General features: G+C 42.6%; 1 protein-coding gene across 1 annotated transcript in view; it reads left to right on the top strand.

Annotated features, from left to right (window-relative positions):
* Ros1 (ROS proto-oncogene 1, receptor tyrosine kinase) overlaps positions 1-22,494 on the top strand; it is a 114,659-nt gene that overhangs the window by 26,403 nt on the left and 65,762 nt on the right. Inside the window, exons 6-19 of the mRNA XM_040728281.1 lie at positions 537-685; positions 1,898-2,036; positions 6,752-6,953; positions 7,529-7,605; positions 8,724-8,846; positions 10,163-10,347; positions 12,162-12,259; positions 14,059-14,555; positions 16,684-16,896; positions 18,005-18,115; positions 19,072-19,250; positions 19,965-20,156; positions 20,828-20,928; positions 21,991-22,205. Of these exons, the coding sequence (XP_040584215.1) occupies positions 537-685; positions 1,898-2,036; positions 6,752-6,953; positions 7,529-7,605; positions 8,724-8,846; positions 10,163-10,347; positions 12,162-12,259; positions 14,059-14,555; positions 16,684-16,896; positions 18,005-18,115; positions 19,072-19,250; positions 19,965-20,156; positions 20,828-20,928; positions 21,991-22,205 (2,481 nt within the window). The remainder of the gene's footprint in view (positions 1-536; positions 686-1,897; positions 2,037-6,751; positions 6,954-7,528; positions 7,606-8,723; positions 8,847-10,162; positions 10,348-12,161; positions 12,260-14,058; positions 14,556-16,683; positions 16,897-18,004; positions 18,116-19,071; positions 19,251-19,964; positions 20,157-20,827; positions 20,929-21,990; positions 22,206-22,494) is intronic.

Below are 22,494 nucleotides of genomic sequence, written 5' to 3'. Positions count from 1 at the left end.
GGAGGGTTTGCCAAGAAGTCCCCACAAAATGTATGCCACAGTGTCTCCAGTTTTGAGAAGGAAATGACATGTGTTGCAATGCAGAACAGGGGAGCGTGTAGTCTCTGGGGTAAAAGCAATAATGTTGTGCATATGAGAATGGTTTACTGGGACTGAGTATGTGAAGACTTGGGTTTGATTCCCAGCATCACATAAAGCTGGCCTTTACTCTGTAACCCACCCTGCCTCCTACACTAAGAAACATATATTGTCAGGATCTGCAGTAATAGTAGAATTTGAAAAATGCCTTGAGGTTCCATGCTGTTGGTACCGTAAACATGGTTTTGGCATCTTCTCCCTTTGTCTATAAGGAAATGGTGCCCTAAGAGAAGAATGGTTAGTCTCAGAACACCATGTTGCCTGCCTGTGACACAAAGAGAAGACTACTTTGAATATAATTCATTGCTCAGCTGTGCTATTTAGCAGGTGGAGTCTAGACAAAGCAGCCACACCCATCATCGGAGCAAATAGTGACAGAAATGTGGTTTCCTCTCCAGAAAGCACAGAGTTTCCTTCAGCACCCTTTGCATCTTCCATTGGAAGTCACAGCGTGACATTACGATGGAACCCTGCCAACATCTCTGGGGTAAAATACATCATCCAGTGGAAATATGACCAGCTTCCAGGAAGCTGGACTTACACGGAGGTATGCAAAGTTATTTTCTTATCTAAACAAAAACATTTTATCCCCCAAATTATCCATGCCCCTCTTATATGCAGTTTCCAAAGTTTCAGGCACCCATGATCAAATATTATTTACAATTTTCAAATAGAAAAGGATTTAAAAAATGAAAGATTGGGGCTGGAGGGATAGCTCAGTCGTTAAAGGCTAGGCTCACAACCAAAAACATAAAAAAAATATGAAAGATTGAAGCTAGCTGTGGTGGTACAGGACTGTAACCTCATTATTTGGTGGGCTGAGGCAGGAGGATTCTGAGTTTGAGGCTAGTGTGGGCCATATAGAAAGTTCCAGGCTAGCATGAACTACAAAATAAACCCTATCTGAAAACCAAATCAAACCCACAGTGCCACCACCACCACTGAAATGGAGGTTTTAAGTCACATGATTCTGAGGTGCATGATGAAGCATCAGGTGATCTTGCTCTAGCTCAATGGAAAGCCATCCTTTGGTTCAGTGTATTCACGCCATGTACACTAATCATCCATTAGACAGCCCCTATTAAGGTTATTGGATTGACCGTCACAGGATGGCATCATGGTATTTATATATAGGGTGTGGTACTATCTAGGGTTTCAAGCTTCCGCTGAGGGTTTGGGGAATATCTCCTGTGGATATTGAAAATGACCTGTTGACATTAATGCATTCTGGAGGCAATCAAGCACAGTGGTTAAATTAAGTGAATGCAATCTCTGCTACTCTGGAAACCCTTTACGAAGAAATAGTATACATTCCACATATACCATTCCACCAGCACAGCATCATAGAACCATTTATGCTCTTTCTCTGCACCATCCTCTAAAGTGATTCCAACTAGGGTGAAGGGCAGGAGGGAGGTTCTTGAAGGGGTTTGTTCCAATTTAGAAGAGCAGGTTATACAGTAGCTGTTCAGGATGATCCCTTGCAGAAAAGCATGAGCAATTTCAGAAGAAAATAGCCCAATGCACCAAGTGGAGTAACACTGGAAAATTTAAGTAAACCCTTGAGGTAAGTTCAGAAGGGGAGAATGGTGTGACTGATGCAGACAGGTGTCTGGAAGTTCAGGTCCTGGTCATTGGCACATGCAGTAGGACCTGGGTGGCCCCATCTGCAAAGGCACACCGAATCAATCTGAACTCTTCATCTCAATGGGTCATGGTGACTGGACAAATGCTGATTTTTGCTCTCTCCCGGATCTAGACTGTATCCAAGCTCTCATATGTGGTGGAGCCCCTGCATCCATTCACTGAATATATTTTTCGAGTGGTATGGATCTTCACAGCCCAGCTGCATCTTTATTCCCCACCGAGTCCGAGTTATAGGACTCATCCTTATGGAGGTAGGCGTGCATATGTCATCTGTGAAGTAAGGGCGTTATTTCCAAGTTTTGGTTTGGTTTGGTTTGGTTTTAAGCTGTGAAAGAAACTGATTTCTTTCGGTATTCCATTTAGTCTTTGAACCCTTAACTGTGTGTCAGCTAATGTTTACAATTCCTCAGTGATGAAAACTATGACCCCTACTCTTGTCAAATCTATATGTGGGAGGGGGAAACATGCTGGGTAGTCATTGTTAAGTTGACACAAACTAGAGTCACCAGGAACCTCAACTGAAGAACTGGTTACATTAGATTGGCCCATGGGAACATTTTCTTGGTCAATGATTGATGTGGGAGGGCCCAGTCTACCATGTTCTGGTTGTGCAAGAAAGCAGTTTGAGCAAGCCAAAGGGAGCAAGCCAGAATGCAGCATTCATTCATGGTCCATGCTTTACTTTACTTCACACCTCAGGTTTCTGTCTTGAGTCCCCGTCCTGACTCCTTCGTGATGGACTGCAATTGTAAGCCAGAATAACCTTTCTTTACCCAAATATTTTTGGCCATGGTGCCTTTTATCACAGCAATAGAAACAATAACTAAGACAGAAATCAGTACTAGAGAGTTGACAATTGCTGTGACAGATCTGGCCATGGTGTTGTTTTCAGACAGATTATGGAAGGAGCGGGAACTTGGGGCTGGAAGAGCTATTGAGTGTTCAGAGCTCAGTGGGCTGTTCTGTGGGAGCTTGGAATTCTGTGGGAGCTCAGAGGATAAGAATGTTGAGAGTGATCCAGACAAAAGAGGTCTGGCTTGTGAAATTTCAGAGGGAAGCAAAGACTCTATCAGAGCTATTTATGTGACATCCTGAATTAAGAGTTTGTGGCTCTGGTCAGCTGGAGTGGAAGAATTGGTTGTGATGAACAGGAGACAAAAGTCAAACTTTTGCTTCTGGGACCATTGATTCTGGTGATGAAGAAGGGATCATCATTGCTGAGGTGAAATCTTCTGGGCAGTGTTTTTTCAGGGTCAGCACAAAAAAGCAGTGGTACAGAGGCAGCCAAGGCTGTATCTCATCCTTGCAGCCAAACTTGGAAACGTGTAAGAGCATCCTAGGTGATGAAATGATGAAGGTCATGGAGACCAACCCAGGCTTGGCACTTTGTAAGGCCAGGAGACGCCTTTGGTGGAAGTCAAATCTTAGTTGTAGTAGAAGCCCTAGATTGGAAGGGTCAAGGAGAGAAGTTGAGGCTTGGCTTCATGTGGCAGGAGCAGAGTCCCTGAAGACAGCCCAGGATGTTAGTGCAAGTTCAGCACAGGTGCGGCAAAGCCCCTAATATTTTGAGGATGCCAGTACCATGGGAACCCATCGAGGACAGCAGCATCTGTGGAGTAGAGGAGGCCTGCCACTAACTGTGTGTATTGTAGAGGGTAGAGCTGGAGAAGGGATACAGGGTTTTTGGAGCCCACAAGATTGTGTGTGAGTCCCAGACACCGAGCATTTGATGTTTTACAGTGTTGAACTTTGGTTTTGCTTCGATTTGATTGTGACTATGCCCTAATTCTTCCTTCTTGGTGTAAGAAAATATTTAATTCCCCCCTCCAGGAATTCACAGTTATGAGACACTGTGTATTTTAGAAAGACTTTGAACCCCTCTCCCCCAAGACAGGGGTTTTCTCTTTTTGGAGACTGTCCTGGAACTCACTCTGTAGGCCAGACTTTGAACTTTGAAAGAGACTCTTCGTTTTGTTGTTTTTATGAGTCAGAGTCTCTCTATGCATCACTTTCCTAGATCTTTCTAAGTAGACAAGGCTGGCCTTGATCTCATTGAGATCCACCTACCTCTTCCTACTATGTACTGTAATTGAACAATAAATTCATTTAAGGAAAAACTTGAATTTGCAGAGCAGACATTTGTAGCTGTCTTTCTCCATCTTGCCAGCTCCCAAATAATGACACAGAGACTTCTTATTAATTATGAAAACTCAGCCTCAGGCTTGCTTTAAACTAGCTCTTATAACTTAAATTAACGGATTTCTATTAATCTACGTGCTGCCAAATGACTCGTGGCTTTTACCTCTCCTGCACACCCTCTTCCTCTGAGTCTAGCTGGTGATCCTCTTTCTTTCTCTCCTGGAGACCTCTCTGTCCTCAGAAGTCCTGCCTAACCTCTTGCTGCCTAGCTATTGGCCATTTAGCTCTTTATTAAACCAGTCACAGTGGCACATCCTCACACAGTGTAAAGGAATATTCTGCAACAGACATTGCTGCCTCATGTTAAGTTTGTTAGCCATGGAAAGGTAGGGAGACCACACTGCTTCTTTCAGGGTCAGAATTATTACCTCTGTCTAATTGAGCATCATAGTGAAATGGGTACTGCTAAGGAGCAGGCCCACATTTTTTTTAATATAGGAAGGAAGGAAGGATTTGAGGTAGGGTTATTTACTAATGATTCCTGGGTAGTAGGTATGGTGCCAGGAAACATGGCAGTTGTACATCAGAGAAAATGCAAAGAAGAAAACCTAGCATAGGCCATAAGGAATACCTGAGGGTGGGACCCATTTTTGGATAGCTGGGTGGTCAGGAAAGGACTCTCTGAGAAGGCTTTGAATGACTTTAGACAAGAATCTGTGCAAAGATTCAGGAGTGAGTTTTTCAGGTAGAAGGGAGATAAAGGATCGATAGCAGCAGTGAGCTGAGTGTGTCTGAGATGTGGTTGGTGTGACTGGAAGGCACTGAGCATGATGAAGAGAAGAAGATTAGATATGGCAGGTATGCAGAGTCCCAGCCACACAGGAATGTACACTCTAAACTTGATTAGAAACATGTAGTCAGAGGCACTACAATTAAGGGAGGTAAGAGCAGGGAGAGACTATTTCTAGAATGAAATTCCTCTCTGGAGGAACTCTCTCTCCATATATATATAAATATATATGTATATATATATGGAGAGGGAAGACAGGTCCAGTATCTTCATGAACAGAGTCAGAGATGAAGTTCTAAGACAAAGGAGAGGATGTGGGATGTGGGATGTGAGTATTTTGTCTGCTGGAAGCATGCAGTACAGGAGAACAAGAATGCTCCAGAGTGCCAGGGGTTTTGAATGACAGGCTACAGTGCTCAGAGGAGTAATTGCTTCACACGGTCTTTAAGAAGAGAAATAGAGGGAATGAGGGATTGGAAGCCTCGAGATAGAGACCAACAATAGACTCTTCAGATACTTGAATGTTTCGTCAAAAATGGGTTTTAAAAAATGGCACACTCAGGGAGGGTGTCAGATGTGGGGTGCTCCTTGGGAGAGTGTCAAATGTGGGGAACACTCAAGGAAAGTGTCAGGGACTGGGCACATTCAGGGAGGGTTTCAGATGCTGGGCACACTCAGGGAGGGTGTCAGATGCAGGACACACCAGGGGAGAGTGTCAGATATGGGGGCATATAGGGACAGTGTCAGAAGTGGGGGTACACTCAGGAAGAGTTCATAATGCAAATTATTACTTTCTAAAGAGGAATGTGTGCGTGTGTGTGTGTGTGTGTGTGTGTGTGTGTGTGTGTATGAAACATTTGGATAATGATCGTGTCTTGCTGTATAGGTGACTTTTAGCTTGCTTGAAATGGAGCAGATCATATCTGGGTGTTGACTCCCATGAGTTGCCGTTGGAGATCCTGATTCTAGTTCAGTGTGAGGCACTTTCTTTTTTTCCTCTTCCCACAGGTCACTGAGTACAGTAGAGGCAAGGAGAAACACAAAGATGTGTGTGCTCATCAATGATTAGTCTGAGAGTTTGGGAGGGGCTGTACGAGAGGAATGCCAAGAGACCCATGAAAAGGCCTTCTGCAGACACCCCAGGCTGAGGGCTGTACTTTCTCATTTCTGCTACCTCTGCCCCACCAGTGTGAGCACAAAGTTCAGCTTTTGACCTTCTCAAGAGCAGAAATGTCAAAACGCACTGCTCTGTGGGAAGAGTAGATACAGGAGTATTTCATGCGGCCAAGGTGTGATAAGTAGGTGGGGGACACGTATGGAAGCTGGGCTGGCAAACCATTTGGTGGTCTTTCTGCTAGTAGCATGTAGAGGCTGTGAGTAAAAAATTAAGCATTGAATTCACACTCCCCTCATCCATGGCAAGGGTGGGGTGCTACTGAGCTGGCCAGCTGGGGCTTCTGGGGACTTTGGAAGGCTGTGAAGGAGACGTCATCTGGATTGTCAGGGCAGATAGCGATGCAAGAGAAGTAGATCATTCTAATTCCTGTTTGTGCAAAGTCAAGTCTTCACCTGGAACCGGTCAGGCCACAGCTCAGAGAGTAAAGAGCCCCAGGACCTGTGGTCGAGCTCACGTTAATCATTGACTCTCCTGCAGACTCTCCTCTCTTGTGCACTCAAATGTGTCTTCTAATGTGTCTCCCTCCCCACTGCTCACTTAGGTCTCCAGAGGTTTTTTACAGCTCTTTGTCTAGAATACAGGTCGGATTCGAGTCTCCAGTAGTCAGTGTTATTTCAAAAGTTAAGAAGGAGGAAGATGCAGGAGTCTTGGCAGGGCTCAGGATTTAGCTGGGATGATTTTTGAGATGAAGAATTGCAGCTCAGAATTTCCAACTACCACCCATCTGTCAGGTTTTCAGTGCTAACCAAAAGATTTTATGTCTGTCAACCTTTGGAACAACCCCCCCCCCCCGTTATCCTATCCTAAGTGCACAGAAATGTGTACTTTTTACGCTCACGGTGTCATCTTTATCCCTCCAGTTCCGGAAACTGCGCCTTTCATCATGAAAATCGAAAGCTCAAGCCCGGACACTGTGGAAGTCAGCTGGGCCCCGCCCCACTTCCCAGGTGGACCCGTTTTGGGTTATAATTTAAGGCTGATCAGTAAAAATCAAAAGTTAGACTCAGGGACACAGAGAACAAGTTTCCAGTTTTATTCCACTCTTCCTAACACCACCTACAGGTAAGAGCTAAATGGTACAGGTAGAAATGACACCAGCATTAACCCAGGCATTCAAGAAATCTGCCTAAAAACCAATTAAGTGTATTTAGAGGCAGGTCAATGACTCTATTCCATTGTGTTGAAGCTGTATTTTTTTCTCAAATTTGCATGTGTATTATTACACCATCCTTAAGCAGAAATATTTTCAATGTATTAAAGGATCCTTCTAGGTGTGAGGCAATAAAAACATAAATATCATGTCTGTAATTTGCTTATTTAATCAAACATGAAAAAAATCAAGCTGGTAAAATTCTGTTAGTGGTTTTTTTTTATTAACCACAGAGGATTTTTAGGGGAGAAATGGTCTTGTAGATAGCAGAGTTCAGCTTTTGACCTTAATGACCCTGGACTGTTCTGTGGGGAATGCAAACAAGGATGTGATTGATGGTCACTTCAATGCTGAGTGGTGACACTAAGTAACTAGATCTATGCACTGCCACACCATCCTTTAAATAGAATCTCTGTTGCCCCTATATTTATCTCATGTTCACAACATGCCGTGTGAAGCACATCTCTCCGAATTGTTTTTGGAATAGGTTTTCTATTGCAGCAGTAAATGAAGTTGGTGAGGGACCAGAAGCAGTATCTGTAATTACCACTCCATGTCCAGCAGGTATGCTCTAGCCTTCTCCTTTTTGTTTCATAGGGATAAAGGTTGACTGGGGTAAAGGTCAGAGTTCAATGGTCATCTGGTAGACCTCAAGATCCCTCCTCTTTATGCATTTTTTGTACCTGATAATTTTTAATTTTAAGTCATTCTACACACTTGACAAGTAGAAGGTTAGATAGACATTTTATATTAGAGTTTTGAGGCTTAAAAATAGAATGAAAAAACAAGCATTTTAAGAAAGATGGCTTTAGAAAATTCTTGGTTTTAGTTCAAATCACTAGACATGGTTATTTGCATTTACAAATTTAGGAGTTATATGTACATTTTCCTATCCTAGACTTTAGGAAAAGAGAGGTATTGTTATCAGGCATGAAACATGCCCAAAGGGAAAGTTAAATATAGAGCAGGGTTAAGGTTGCTATGTGATTATTGCATGCCATCTATTGTCTTGAAAGTGTCCATCCCTCATGGACCTTATAACACTGAACAGGATATCAGTCAGAGTTCTTTTTTTTTTTTTTTTTTTTTTTTTTTTTTTGGTTTTTACGAGACAGGGTTTCTCTGTATTGTTTACAAGGCTGTTGGTCCAGCCCAGCCTCGAACTCACAGCGATCCGCCTGCCTCTGCCTCCCGAGTGCTGGGATTAAAGGCGTGCGCCACCACCGCCCGGCTCAGTCAGAGTTCTGTAGCCATCAAAACAAAACAAAACTTTTTTTTGAAGAATTGTTCTCCTGCTTGAAAGAGAGAGATGTTAATGTCAACACCTTCAAGCTATCTTGTGACATGTAATACCCCACTTTGGTTGAAGCTGGATTACATCTATTAAGGAAATTGTTATAACTGGGGATAATGATTTAACTTCTATTGGAACACAGATGTTACAATGGTATAATGTATCACATGATATGTTCACATAGCTCTTACTTGACTGCCATCATATTTCCTACCACCAACAATGGATTTATGGAGATTATGCCACAGGTGCAATACCTCTAAGTAACTTCAGAAAATGTAATCAGTCTTTTTTTTCTAAGTGCTATCTCTCTTGTGCTGAAGAACTAAAACTTTTTGTGTTGCTACGTGTATGGTTAGTCAGTCTGCCCATAAATTATGTTTTTCAGTTCAAGAAGAAGAACAATGGCTCTTTTTATCCAGAAAAACTTCTCTAAGAAAGAGGTCCTTAAAGTACTTAGTAGATGAGGCACACTGTCTTTGGTCAGATACCATACATCATAATATTACAGGTCAGTCTAACAGATGTGTGTCTCTTTACCGTAAAAGGAAATATTTGCAATTTCTGGATAGAAACTTCTAAAATAGAAGAATATTAAAAATGTTCTTGGATGCTGGTGCTAGCTAGATCCCCCAAACATCACAGGATATTGCCAATGCTCTTGGTCACCCTCCAGAACTTCATGGGAGATGCTGTTTCTGAAGGCACCTATCCGTTAGTCAGAACACGGAGAAATCACTGGGTAATGACCTGGAAGCTTTATTGTTTTTTGATAGCTTTCTTAGTGCTGAAATATGCTATGCACACTACAGGGTGACTGTAGTGAAACTATTTTCTTGATATTACTAAGCAGTTGTACATCTGAACTCACAGTGGCTTTGACCAAATGCACCAGACCTGTGCAAGATCAAGCCAGACAAACCCAGCATGGATAGGGGAGGGTACATGAAATTCTATATCTGAATGAGGAGCTTTGGCAACTGATAGCTGCTGGGAGATGTAGAGTCCGTTTTTTTCTGTTTAAAAATTATTTGTTTATTTTTGTTTTATGTGCATTGGTGTTTTGCCTGATGTATATCTATGTGAGGGTGTCAGATCTTGGAGTTACAGACAGTTGTGAACTGCCATGTGGGTACTGGGAATTGAACTGTACTCCCTTGGAAGAGCAGTCAGTGCTCCTAATCTCTGAGCCACCTCTCTATCCCCAAGAGTCAGTTTTCGTCAGTGAACCCTGGGAGGTTACCCATATTCCTAAAAGGCCCCATACCCATGCATGCACTGGTACCACTATGTGGACTCAGAAGCCTTGAAAAAAAGAGAATACATGAAATTAGGAGAGAATAGTGGTTGGGGTAGAAGAGGAATTGGAGGGGAGGAAATGGGGGGAATGGATTTGATCAAAAAACATTTATGAAACCTTCAAACAATAAAAATATTCAAAAATGCTTTTGTGTTTGGGGCTGTAGCCCACGACTAAGGCACGTGCTTAAACATGTATGAGGCTCTGGAGTCTTTCAGTACTCAACAAACAACCCCAAACCAAATCCACTTTACCCCAAATTTTCCAATGTTTCAAGAATTCAGTATCTTGAATGTTTATAGACTATACTATTCTAAAATTCTTCTAGTGTGTTTTGCATGTTATGAAAATACCCAACATCCTTGCACATATAAGCTGTGTATACTAGAAGAATTCATAAGAATATGTTTACAAGATAGGAACTTCTGTTTGACTTTGGCAAGCATTAAACACAAAGTCGCTTCAGTCAGAGTTTTTCAGTCCCTGTGGACATTTAACCACATGTCTCACTTGCTTGACTCTTCTAGGGATAGCTGTTGACGTCCAGCAGCAAGTGGTTTATTTTTCAGAAGGAACTCTCATATGGATGAAGAAGGCAGCCAACATGTCTGATATGTCTGATCTGAGAACTTTTTACAGAGGCTCAGGTGTCATCTCCTCCATCTCCATAGATTGGCTTTACCGGAGGATGTATTTCATCATGGACAAACTGGTTAGTCTGAGTGAATTTAACTAGCTACCAATATTAACATGCATGTTTGGTGGTAAACACAAATTTTGTCTCACTGACTACTTACTTCAGATACTAGATTGGTAATGAATCATGGACCTAGTTTACAAGAAGGTCTAATTTTGACCTAGTGTGAGCTAGTTCTTCTTTTTCATTTTTAAAAAAGTTTAAATTAGAAACAAGATTCTTTTACATGTCAACCCCGTTCCCTCTCCCTCCCCTTCTCCCCTGCCCCCCACCAACTCCCTATCCATCTCCTGTCTGCTCCCCAGGGAGGGTAAGGCCTTCAATGGGTGATCTTCAAAGTCTGTCATACCATTTGGATCATGGCCTAGACCCTCCCCCATGTGTCTAGGCTGAGAGAGTATCTCTATATGTGGAGTGGGCTCCCAAAGTCCATTCATATACTAGGGATAAATACTGATCCACTACCAGAGGCCCCATAGATTAGCCAGACCTCCAAACTGACATCCTCATTCAGGGAGTCTGGAACAGTCCTATGCTGGTTTCCCAGCTATCAGTCTGGGGCCCATCAGCTCCCCCTTGTTCAGGTCAGCTGTTTCTCTTGGTTTCTCCAGCCTGGTCTTGACCCCTTTGCTCATTACTCCTCCCTCTCTGCAACTGGATTCCAGAGTTCAGCTCAGTGTTTAGCTGTGGGTGTCTGCTTCTGTTTCCATCAGCTACTAGATGAAGGTGAGGTAGTTCTGATATACCATTAAGCCTCCATTATTTTTAAGTTTTTCATGCTTGTAAGTTTTTGTTAATGGTAGTTTATCTGCTTTAAGAAAGTTCTCATGCTTGTGGTATCACTGGGTTAGACTGACCATTGTGAGCAAAGTCCTCTGCCAGCATCTTTAATTATTTAGTAACCTGGGGTTATTTTAATAGGTCTCTGGAATCTTTGAGAAGACACATTCTTCCTGTGTTTCAAGTTTTCATTTTATAGGTGCATGTTTATTGCAGTGAACAAAGGCTACCACCCCACCTGAAACTTTGCAGTTTAGAAGCTTGTATATAGCACAAGTTTTAAAAATAATTGGGTACCTCCATAAACCAACCAACCAACCAACCAACCAACCAACCAACCAACCAACCTACCAACCAACCAACTGTAGAGTGTAGTTTTTTTCCTGCTGGTCTCCTGGGCCCTGCCACATTGTCTGAACCCCCAAATAACTCACAGGACACTACATTAATTATAAAGCTGTTGGCTGTTTGCTTGGTTTCTTACTGGCTATCTCTGACTTAAGTATTTAACCCATAATTGTTAATCTAAGTATTTCTCTTACCAGAGAAAAGGGTCCAGACATCTTATTCCTATGGCGGCTACATCGTGTCTCTCTGTGTCTCTCTCTTTTCCAGAATCCTCCTCAACTCCTAGTCCCACCTATCTTGCTTCCCTATTGGCCAACAGTGCTTTATTGACATATACATAGGACTTCCCCATCAACCAACCAACAAAAATAAGACAAAAAAACATACTTATGTATTAATCGTACTAATAGAAATGTAAACATACTAGGACATAAAATATAAAGTTCCTGTTTTTCCATACTGAGTACTTCGTATAGCCCAGGATGGCCTGTTATTCGTCATCTTACTGCCTCAGACTCCTGAGCTCTGTTGCTATAGCTGAGCACCAATTAAATTGCCCATCAAGTGTTGTTCTTCTTGTGTGTTTTGTAAAGTCCATAGTGATTGTGACAATTCCAAGTCCTGAACTGTTCATGAAATACTTGGTGCCAAAATGAATGAAGACAGACATTAATCCGATTGTTCTATTTTTGGCTTTCTAGGTATATGTTTGTGACTTAGAAAACTGCTCAAATTTTGAGGAAATTACTCTATTGTCTATTGTTGCGCCTCAAAAAATTGTGGTTGATTCCTACAATGGGTAAGCCTTAGCCTTGTAAATATGGGTTCTCTTCCATTGACAAAAATCCCTATAAAGCTTGGTTGTCAGTGCAGGACTGTAACACCCAATGAGTCTAACTGAGCATCTCATTTCAGGTCAATATTATTAAAAGTGCTTTTGAGTTTGATTGTTTCCTTTTCTACAGTGAACTGTAGTTACAAGGAAACTGCCTTTTGCTAGAGACATTGGAATCATGATTCTAGTCCAGTATTCAACACTGCTTTACAACGGGAACCAATATCTCATTGCTCCTCCCTTCTGTGGCCACCATGAGAAGCTATTTCATCATCCGCCTCTGGCTGAGCCATTCAGCTCTGTTTCATCTCCTGGCCTGACTATTACACTATCAAGAGGCAAATTTAACAAGTAGGCTGCCACCATCCACCCTTATGGGATAGGGGTTGGTGATTAAGAACAAGTACACATTTTAATTGCAAGATTCCTTTTCCCGATGGGAAAAATGAAAAACACGCGCGCGCACACACACACACACACACACACGAACTGCATTTGGGCTCAGTTGGACTGTGCAGTCGCAGTGAGATCCCTAGGAAGCAAGTCTGTGCCATTGCTTATAGATGTAGAATGAAATAAATTCTGAGAATGAAATGAAGATATTTTGTGTATGTCAAACGTCTATGAATGTGTTTCCGCAAAAGCACAGAAGGTTATTCTTGGGATTATTTGGTCTTAAATATGACCAAAACCCAACAAAGTCTTTACTAATAAATGTGTTCAATGTGGGTAAGATTAAACATTTTTCTTTGTTGTAGGAATAAATTTACTTTCATTTTTAATTTTATTTATTTTGTATACAGAGGTCTGCCTGCATGCCAGAAGAGGGCACCAGATCTCTTTACAGATAGTTATGAGCCACCATGTGGGTACTGGGAATTGAACTAAAGATCTCTGGAAGAGCAACCAGTGCTTTTAACTGTTGAGCCATCTTTCCAACCCAGATTTGCTTTAATTTTGAATGAAATAAAAAGTACAGAACATATTTTTTTCTCACACTGACATTCTTAGAAAAAGATTTCTCACTGTTATTTAAAGTCAAACTTTCTTTTTCAAATTCTTTAAAATTTTAGAAATTTCTTGTGAGAGTGTGCATGCTGTGTGTGTGTGTGTGTGTGAGTGCATGGGATGAATGCATGTCACAACAAGCATGTAGAAGTTTCAGGGAGCATGCGTGGAGGTCAGAGGACACCCTCCAGTGTTAGTCCTTGCTCTCTCTCCAGTGTGTTTAAGACATGTGTCCTTTAAGTGTTCATCAGCTTAGCAGGCCTGTGAGCTTCTGGTAGCCTCAAGTCTCTCCCTCCCATCTTGCCTTAGGAACAGTAACATGCTCTTGCACCTGGTTTTATGTGGGTTCTGGTTATTCAAGCAAAAGCCCTTGTACAGAAAGCAATTCACTAACTCAGAAATCTCTCTAGCCCCAGAAATTTATTTCACTTTAGGTTTGAATCCCTGAGCTATAGAATTTTCTTGAGTTCAGGCTAGTCTTAAACTCACGAAGTAGATGAGGATGACCTCGGAACTCCTGATTCTTCTGCCTCCATCCTCCAAGTTCTAGGATTGCATATGTGTGTGATAAAGACCTTCTAGCTTCTAACTGTAATCAGCTGGGCATAGTTCCAGTGTTGACCTCTATCATTTTTCACTTCTGGAAGTCCTGGGACGCATGGTACTGATGTGTAACAGGCTAATATCAATTAGCCCAGAAGGTCACACAATCACCCTTGCGCTGAATCACACCAGCCTTTTTTGTCCCCCGTCAGGTATGTCTTTTATCTCCTGAGAGATGGCATTTACAGAGTCAGCCTCCCTTTGCCATCTGGCAGGCACGCTGAAGCTGTGCACATTGTGGAGAGTGGCACATTAAAGGACTTTGCAGTGAAGCCACAGTCCAAGCGAATCATTTACTTCAATGACACCATGCAAGTCTTCATGTCCACATTTCTGGATGGCTCGGCTTTCCATCGGGTGCTGCCTTGGGTACCCCTTAAGGATGTCAAGAGCTTTGCTTGTGAAAACAATGACTTCCTCATTACAGACGGCAAGGCCATTTTCCAGCAGGACTCTCTGTCTTTCAATGAGTTCATCGTGGGATGTGACCTGAGTCACATAGAAGAATTTGGGTTTGGTAACTTGGTCATCTTTGGCTCATCCATCCAGTCGTACCCTCTGCCAGGCCATCCACAGGAGCTCTCGGTGCTGTTTGGTTCTCAAGAGGCCCTTGTGCAATGGAAGCCTCCTGCTCTCGCCATAGGAGCCAGTGAGTGTTCTGTGCTCAGGGGACTACTGACCAGCTGGAAGGGAGAGAGGCCTCTCCTGCTCAGCAGAGAGACTCAGTTGTGGGAGCCTGAATCTAGTCTTCAGCCAGGGGCAACTACTTAGCTCAAACAGTGTTTTTACATTTGTCTTGTATTTATTATTTTATTTTATTTATTTATTTTTGGTTTTTCGAGACAGGGTTTCTCTGTATTGCTTTGGAAGCTGTCCTGGAACTTGCTCTGTAGACCTGGCTGGCCTCGAACTCACAGAGATCCGCCTGCCTCTGCCTCCAGAATGCTGGGATATTTATTATTTTAGCCTTACAGTAGGAGGGTCTTCATATTCCATCAGTAGATCGCAACATAATAGCCCAGCCATTTTTGGACATCTATTATGAGATATACTGACTTTCTAGTCTGAATGGCAACCAGCCAGGAGGATAACACACTTGGGCTGGGGGGCTAGAATGAATGTCAGCAATTCCCTGCAGCTTTCTGGCTTGACTCTTCATCTCCAGACAGACAGAACACGTGTGGTAGGAAGCAAGTGGGCTCCAGAGCTTTTTAGTAAAAGAAGGGCAAAGGATATCATTCTGTGGACAGACGGTCTCTGTCACAGCAGCCTAACTCTGTGTTGCTTCGGAAGCAGCCAAAAACCAGGCGTAAATGGATAGTGGAAGCTTTATTAACAGAAGCAGAGGGTGGCTTCTCACTGTGGATCACTGTTTTGCTAGCCTCCGACCCATCATTAGGCAGTAATACTTAATACACTTGGGCAATTTTTCCTTTATGACAAATTGATCATGCTTATTTGCTACATATTTCAAAAACTAAAACAGTTGAGAATGAGGGCCAGAGATGTAGCTCAGTTGATTGAGTGCTCACCTAGTATACACCAAACCCTGAGTTTGATCTCCAGCAAGGCAAACATTGGACATCTGTAACTTCAAGGTCATCCTCAACTATATCAGAAATTGAGGCTAGCCTAGGATTCATGAGGACACCTTCTCCTCCCTCTTTTTCACACACACATTGAGAATGAATTGGCAGCCCCCCAAGTTAATTTGGCTTCTGGTAATTATTTGGAGAATATTTTTTAAATTAAGAGCCTGCTTATACCTGGTAGTGTTATAGAGAACCCCCTAACATGATACAGATCTACCATATAGAAAGAGCGACAGCTTATCTAGGCATAGTGGCACAGACTTCTGTTCTGATCTCAGCACTGAGAAATTAAGGCAGGAAGATTTTAAATTCAAGGCAAGCCTGGGCTACATGTTGAAATCCCAACTTAAACCTTTTTTTTTGGCTTTTCAAGACAGGGTTTCTCCAGTTGACCTGACCTAGTGAGGGCACAGAGACCCTAGCTGGAAAACTAGGGAACCAGCATTGGACCGAACCAAGCCCTCTGAATGTGGTGCCAGCTAGGAGGCCTGAGCAGTCTATGGGACCTCTGACAGTGGAGTCAGTGTTTGTCCCTAGTGCACAAAAGGACTTTGGGAGCCCATTCCCTATGGAAGGACATTATTGCAGCCCAGATACACGAAAGAGGGACTAGGCCCTCCCACAAATGATGTGACAGACTTTGATGATCCCCCATGGAAGGCCTCACTATCCTTGGGTAGTGGGTAGGGAATGGTTTGGGGGGTCAGTGAGGGCCATGGAAGGATGGAAGGGAGAGGGAACTGGGATTGATATGTAAAATAAGATTATTTCTAAAATAAAAACCGGAAAACTAAAAAAGACAGGGTTTCTCTGTGTAGCTTTGAAGACTATCCTGAAACTCACTCTGTAGACTAGGTTGATCTTAAACTCAGAGATTCACCTGCCTCTGCCTCCCAAGTGCTGGGATTAAAGGCATGTGCCACCACTACCTGACCAACTAAAAAATGTTTTTAAAAGTACACTCTCACAGCTTTACTAGTTGGAAATTCTTTCTCCTCTAATAGTGCTAAGAGAGTGGCATGGGAGGAGTGGACCCTACTGTCGCCATCACATTGACCCTGTTAGTAGAGTAAGCGTGACTGCTAACTACCCTTCATTTGAGATAGGTTACAGATCAATTTTTGAGAATCCCTTGGTCTGTCCTTGCAGTGTCACTCAGGTCAATGACATTATTTAACTCTTTAGGTCCTTCCGCCTGGCAGAACTGGACTTATGAGGTGAAAGTTTCCACTCAAGACCTTCCTAAAGTCACTCAAGTTTTCTCTAACCTAAGTGGTACCATACTTAATGTGCCCAAGCTGCAGAGTGCTACAAAATACATGGTTTCTGTGAGAGCGAGTTCTCCTAAAGGCCCAGGGCCCTGGTCAGACCCCTCAGTGGGTACCACCCTGGTACCAGGTAAGACTATGATCTGGGTTGGGGAGTGAGTCTAACAAGGAGAGACTTAGCTTGAGTGCCCTGTACAAGTTCTTGCTCCAAATATTATAAAGAGATAAGAACAAGCTGTGTTGAGCTCTTGAGGGTGAATATGAAATCTACGATTAGGGTATCAAATAAGTCACCATGGATATTTGTGTTTCTTACCTGATACCTTGTACACTTCAAGATATATTTGAAGAAATACAACCTTCTTCCTCAATGGTTTTTTCTCAGTTTATTAAGACACAACTCTGAATGTCTTAGAGAGAGAAGTGGAGGGGTCTATGAGTTACAGTGAATTTCATCATTTTGGCTCGAAGACATCGAAGGACAACAGCATCATTTATGTAGTCATTATCACAACCACTTCTGGGTTTTGTGAATGGGATCATAACAACTGTGGCAGTTGAAGGTAGCTGTGGCGACAAATCAGCAGTTCTCAACCTGTGGGTCTCGACCATTCATGGTTGAATAACCTTTTCATAGGGGTCACATGTCAGACATCCCTCATTTCAGGTATTTACATTATGATTCATGACAGTAGCAAAATTACAGGTATGAAGTAAAAACCAGACATAGTTTTATGGTTGGGGATCACCACAACACGAGGAACTGTACTAAAGGGTCACAGCATTAGGAAGGTTGAGAACCACTGTGATAGACTGTGGCCTGACTGTGGGTGTCTGGCAGGGCACTATTGGACACTGTTACAGCGGCAGCATCCCTCTTCGTATTCGATTTCAAGTATTTATGTAAAGTTCAGAAGGACCTTTAACAGGATAGGTGATTCTACTACACAGATGCAACTGCTTATCTCATTCTATGATGTTTTTCAAAATGTTGATGTTTTACTTTTTAAAGTTAGTTGGGCATGTAGGCACTCAGTCTTTAATCCCAGTACTTGGGAAGCAGAGGCAAGCAGATCTCTATGAGTCTGATGCTAGCCTGGTCTACATAGAGAGTTCTAGGCCACTGAGTAGGACATAGTGAGACATTGCCTTAAAAAGTATGCTTTGTGTAACGTTGCCTTATAAAAGTATGCTTTGTGTGACATTTTCTACTAATTTCTTTTTCTGTTACCATATAGCTACTGAGCCACCATTCATCATGGCTGTGAAGGAAGATGGGCTTTGGAGCAAACCACTCAGTAGCTTTGGCCCAGGAGAGTTCCTGTCCTCTGACGTAGGAAATGTGTCAGGTAGACACTCTCACTGACCCAGGTGTAGGTTCCTATTCAGTGTCTTGCCAGGTGACTCAGCCAAAGGAAAGTGCTGAGTTCTAGCTGCCAGGGCTTCCAGGAAGGAAAAATTCTGCTAGTGTTGTTGTTAAGAAAGTGTCTGCTGTTAGGTAGGGGTGTTATTTATTGTGTCCACTTCAGAAGGACTTTGATCGATGCTCATGAATTTTTTTGGGGGGGGTTTCTCTGTGGCTTTGAAGGCTGTCCTGGAACTCGCTGTTGTAGATCAGGTTGGTCTCGAACTCACAGAGATCTGCTTGTCTCTGCCTCCTGAGTGCTGGAACTAAAGGCGGGCACCACCACCGCCCGGTGATGCTCATGAGCTTTCATTTATCATTTTTATCACCTGGAGTTGGTGGGGGAGCTTGGCACCAGGGGAAAGGGTGTGGCCTGGAGTTGGTGGGAGAACTTGACTCCCCCTCTTGGATCTCTGAGGCCTCAGACAGAGTAGACAATCTCATGGAATCTAAGAAAGTGGTAATTCCGTTTGCCACCACTGTTTTAGGAGTTCAGTTAGGTAGTAAAACACCTGGAACAGTGCCAGGCAGATGCTCTGTGTGGATCTGTTCGTCTTCCTGGTTCCAGGGCTTCCAACTTGGGGCTTGCTTTACTGAAATATTCTTTTTCGTGTGTACATGAGACAGAGTCTCACTGTTTGAAGACCCTGGTTGACCTGATCTTGCTATACAGACCAGGCTGGCCTCAAATGTGCAGACTGCCTCAGCCTGCCAAGTACCGGTATTAGAGGACTGTACCACCAAGACCAGCCCTTACTTACATATGTTTGACAGACCCTTACTTTCTCACGAATAGCTATGCCGACACTATACTTTATGGGCATCAGTGTGACTACTCATCCTGCTTCTTCCTATTAGCACGCATGAGGATAAGCGCTGTTTGTTTGTCTTTGTTTTGAGATATGGACTGGTATAACAACAGCCTCTACTACAGTGACACAACAGGCAATGTTTACGTGCGGCCACTGAATGCCATGGACATCTCAGAGAGCTATCACATACCCAGCATTGCAGGGGCTGGTGCTTTGGCCTTTGAATGGCTGGGTCACTTTCTCTACTGGGCTGGGAAGACGTATGTGGTAAGTCAGAGCCTGGTATCTTGAGTACTCTAAAGCAAAGCCTGCCCACTTCAGCGATTTGCATGGCATGGAGCCGTTTCTCCAAACGTGGGGACTAATATTTTAGGAATCAAAAAGTACAGTGTCTGACATGTAACAGGTAAAATTAGGGAGATATGTAGTAAAGAGGAGTGAGGAGAGGCCTCTTCCTCCGTGAAGACATGCATACCCCTTTGAGTCTGAGAAGATTCTTTCTCTTTTTCGGTAGTCATGGGGATGAAGACAGTCTTGTGGTCTCCCATTGAGCTGCATTTCCAGCTCCCAATCAAATACCAAGAATGTATTTAATGCCTTTAATCCCAGCCCAGACACCATCCCAGAGCCAGATGGATCTCTGAGTTCAAGGCAGCCATGGCTATCTAGAGAGACCCTGAAAAAAAATAAGGCATGGGTACTTTGAATATATAGTTAAGAATACTGAATGTTTTAACTCAGTTTACTTCTCTTAGACATGAAAAGACTATGGAAGTTCTATTGAGGCAGGTGCTGTATCTGTTGTTTTCCAAGGTTTAGCCTAACACCCAGCAATCACAGAGTGGTGATAAATATTTGTGTTTGAATGAATAAGTGAACATATAAATGAGTGAAAGAACTTACTAATAACTGGACTACACCATCCAGAAATAATTATATGATTTGAAAATAATTATCTGGCAATACTGTCATGTTTTCTAGATCCAAAGGCAGTCTGTGTTGACAGGACACACTGACATTGTTGCTCACGTGAAGCTGTTGGTGAATGATATGGCTGTGGATTCAGTTGGTGGATATCTGTATTGGACTACTCTCTACTCAGTTGAAAGCACCAGACTGAATGGAGAAAGTTCTCTCATTCTGCAGGCTCAGCCCTGGCTATCTGGCAAAAAGGTGACAAAGTAAAGATTAGCATGTCATTATTTAATGATGCTAAATGGTGCCAATCTATAGTAGTGACAATACTGCCTCTACTTGCTTTTGTTAAGGTAGATTTCTAAGGAAATGCTGTTAGAGTAAGATCATTCTACGACCAGTGTTTCTGTAAACCTTATTTGGTGGTCAGAACTGATTAATTTCTTAGTTCAAACATAGTAACGAAGATTTCTGTAGTTTGCCTTATCCTAAGTGGGTTCACATTCGGCAGGTTTTTCCATTTCAATCTGAGCAGCTCTGGAGTGGGTTGGGAGTTGTATTCTTCGAAAGTTTCTGGGTACTGCCCAGCTGAGAGACCCACTTTGGTTATCATCAGAACTAAGTGTGTAAAATCGAATAACTGGTATTCTTACCTTTTGAAGAATTTCAGGAAATCCATGCACATTTCCATAAATTATAGTTATATGATTTTGATATTTTGTGAAGGAAAAAAATCCTTGAAGAGAAATACATAGTTGGAGTCTGAGCTACTCACCAAGGTGTGTTTCAGATCTGTGGGTGATTCACTTTCTTTTTGTTTTTGCAGCATGGGGGATTGAACGAACACTTTCACGCATGCTAGACAAGGACTCTACAGCTGAGCTGTTTCCTCAGGCCTGATTCATTTTCTTTCCTTATTTTCTGTTTAGGTTATTGCCCTGACATTAGACCTCAGTGACGGACTGCTGTATTGGCTGGTGCAGGACAATCAGTGTATTCATCTGTACACAGCTGTTCTTCGAGGACGGAGGTGCGATGATGCCTGGAAGGCTTGAAGAGAATGCTTTGCCTTTCCTAACATGTCTTTTTAGTTCCCAAGAAAGCCATGATGAAAAGGGTAGACTTCAGCTAGCCACAGAATTTTTGGTATTGGTATGCTCATATTTTATAGATGTTTACATGAGAAATTATTTGTACACAGACCTACCTACTGCTGAAGTATCAACCTATACCGCGAGCAAATTCATTCATCTGCAGAGGGGTATGGGTATGATCAAATAGGCATGTAGGCTCTTCTTGTTGGTTTCATGTGAACTGATTTCAACAGAGAAGGTTGAGTGAAGCTACTTGGTAGACCGGAAGGATGCCTTCCCTGGTACCTATGTTAATAACACAGCTATTGTGTGTCTCTGTGGATTGGAATTCTTGCGGTACTACACTGGGGGTAAGTGGAGCTTTCTATCCTGGGTAAATGCCCATAAATTCTTTGGTCTTTGGCTGTTTCTCACATCTTCTCAAATATGTTTTCTTTTTTAAAAAGTTACAATTGTGCTAGAACTCTACGCATGTCTCCAGCATTGTGTTACTGTATGTCCCTGGTGGCTCCAAGCTCTCCTGCCTGCATCTGTATGTCATTTTTGAACCTTTTGCATGGATGACAAAAAGTTGTGGCTTTCTTTCTGGATGGCAACTTTATTTGTAAGGCCTGGAAGAACCTGGCGCTAGGTCTTTCTTCTACAGCTGCAAGTGTTACGGAAGAGCAAGATGTGAACTCTGTAGTGAAGCAGTGAGAATTCAGGTTGTGACATTAGTGTCACCCAAAGCACAAGGATTTGTTCAAACCCGAAACGTCTATGTTCTTGCAAGTGCTGCATTACGTTAATAAGAAAATTTGGTTTAAGTTCGGTTATTTAAGAAAATTAAAAAATTAATATGAAAGTAAAAACATTGAAAATTGTTGATGCATATTTTTCTTGTTTGCATGTTCACAGACACACATGCTTATTTAGGAGCACATAATTTTGTGAGTGCTTGTACCTACCAGATCTCCCTAAACTCCAGATGCACACTCACTGGTTTTATGTTTTAGCAGGGCTGGGGATGCTACCATCACAGAATTTGCAGCCTGGAGTACTTCTGAAATTTCCCAGAATGCACTGATGTACTACAGTGGTCGGCTCTTCTGGATCAATGGGTTTAGGATTATTATAGCACAGGAAATAGGTCAGAGAACCAGTGTGTCTGTTTCGGAGCCAGCGAAATTTAATCAGTTCACAATTATACAGACATCCCTCAAGCCCCTGCCAGGTACAGCATTTTATCTTTACCAACTCACTTTTATGCTTCATATATATATATGTATATATATACATACATATATATATGTATATGTATATAGGTGTGTGTATATACATGCACACATATACACTAGCACACATACACATACACCTGTCTTGGTTTTTCAAGACAGGATTTGTCTGTGTAGCCCAGCTATCCTGGAATTCACTCTGTAGACCATGCTGGCCTCAAACTCATAGATTCACCTGCCTCTGTCTCCTGAGTGCTGGGATTAAAGGCAAGTGCCACCACCGCCTGG

Source organism: Mesocricetus auratus, unplaced genomic scaffold, assembly GCF_017639785.1.
Source record: "Mesocricetus auratus isolate SY011 unplaced genomic scaffold, BCM_Maur_2.0 Super-Scaffold_100018, whole genome shotgun sequence".
Lineage (NCBI taxonomy): Eukaryota > Metazoa > Chordata > Mammalia > Rodentia > Cricetidae > Mesocricetus > Mesocricetus auratus.
This window is presented reverse-complemented; position numbering and strand designations above follow the sequence as displayed.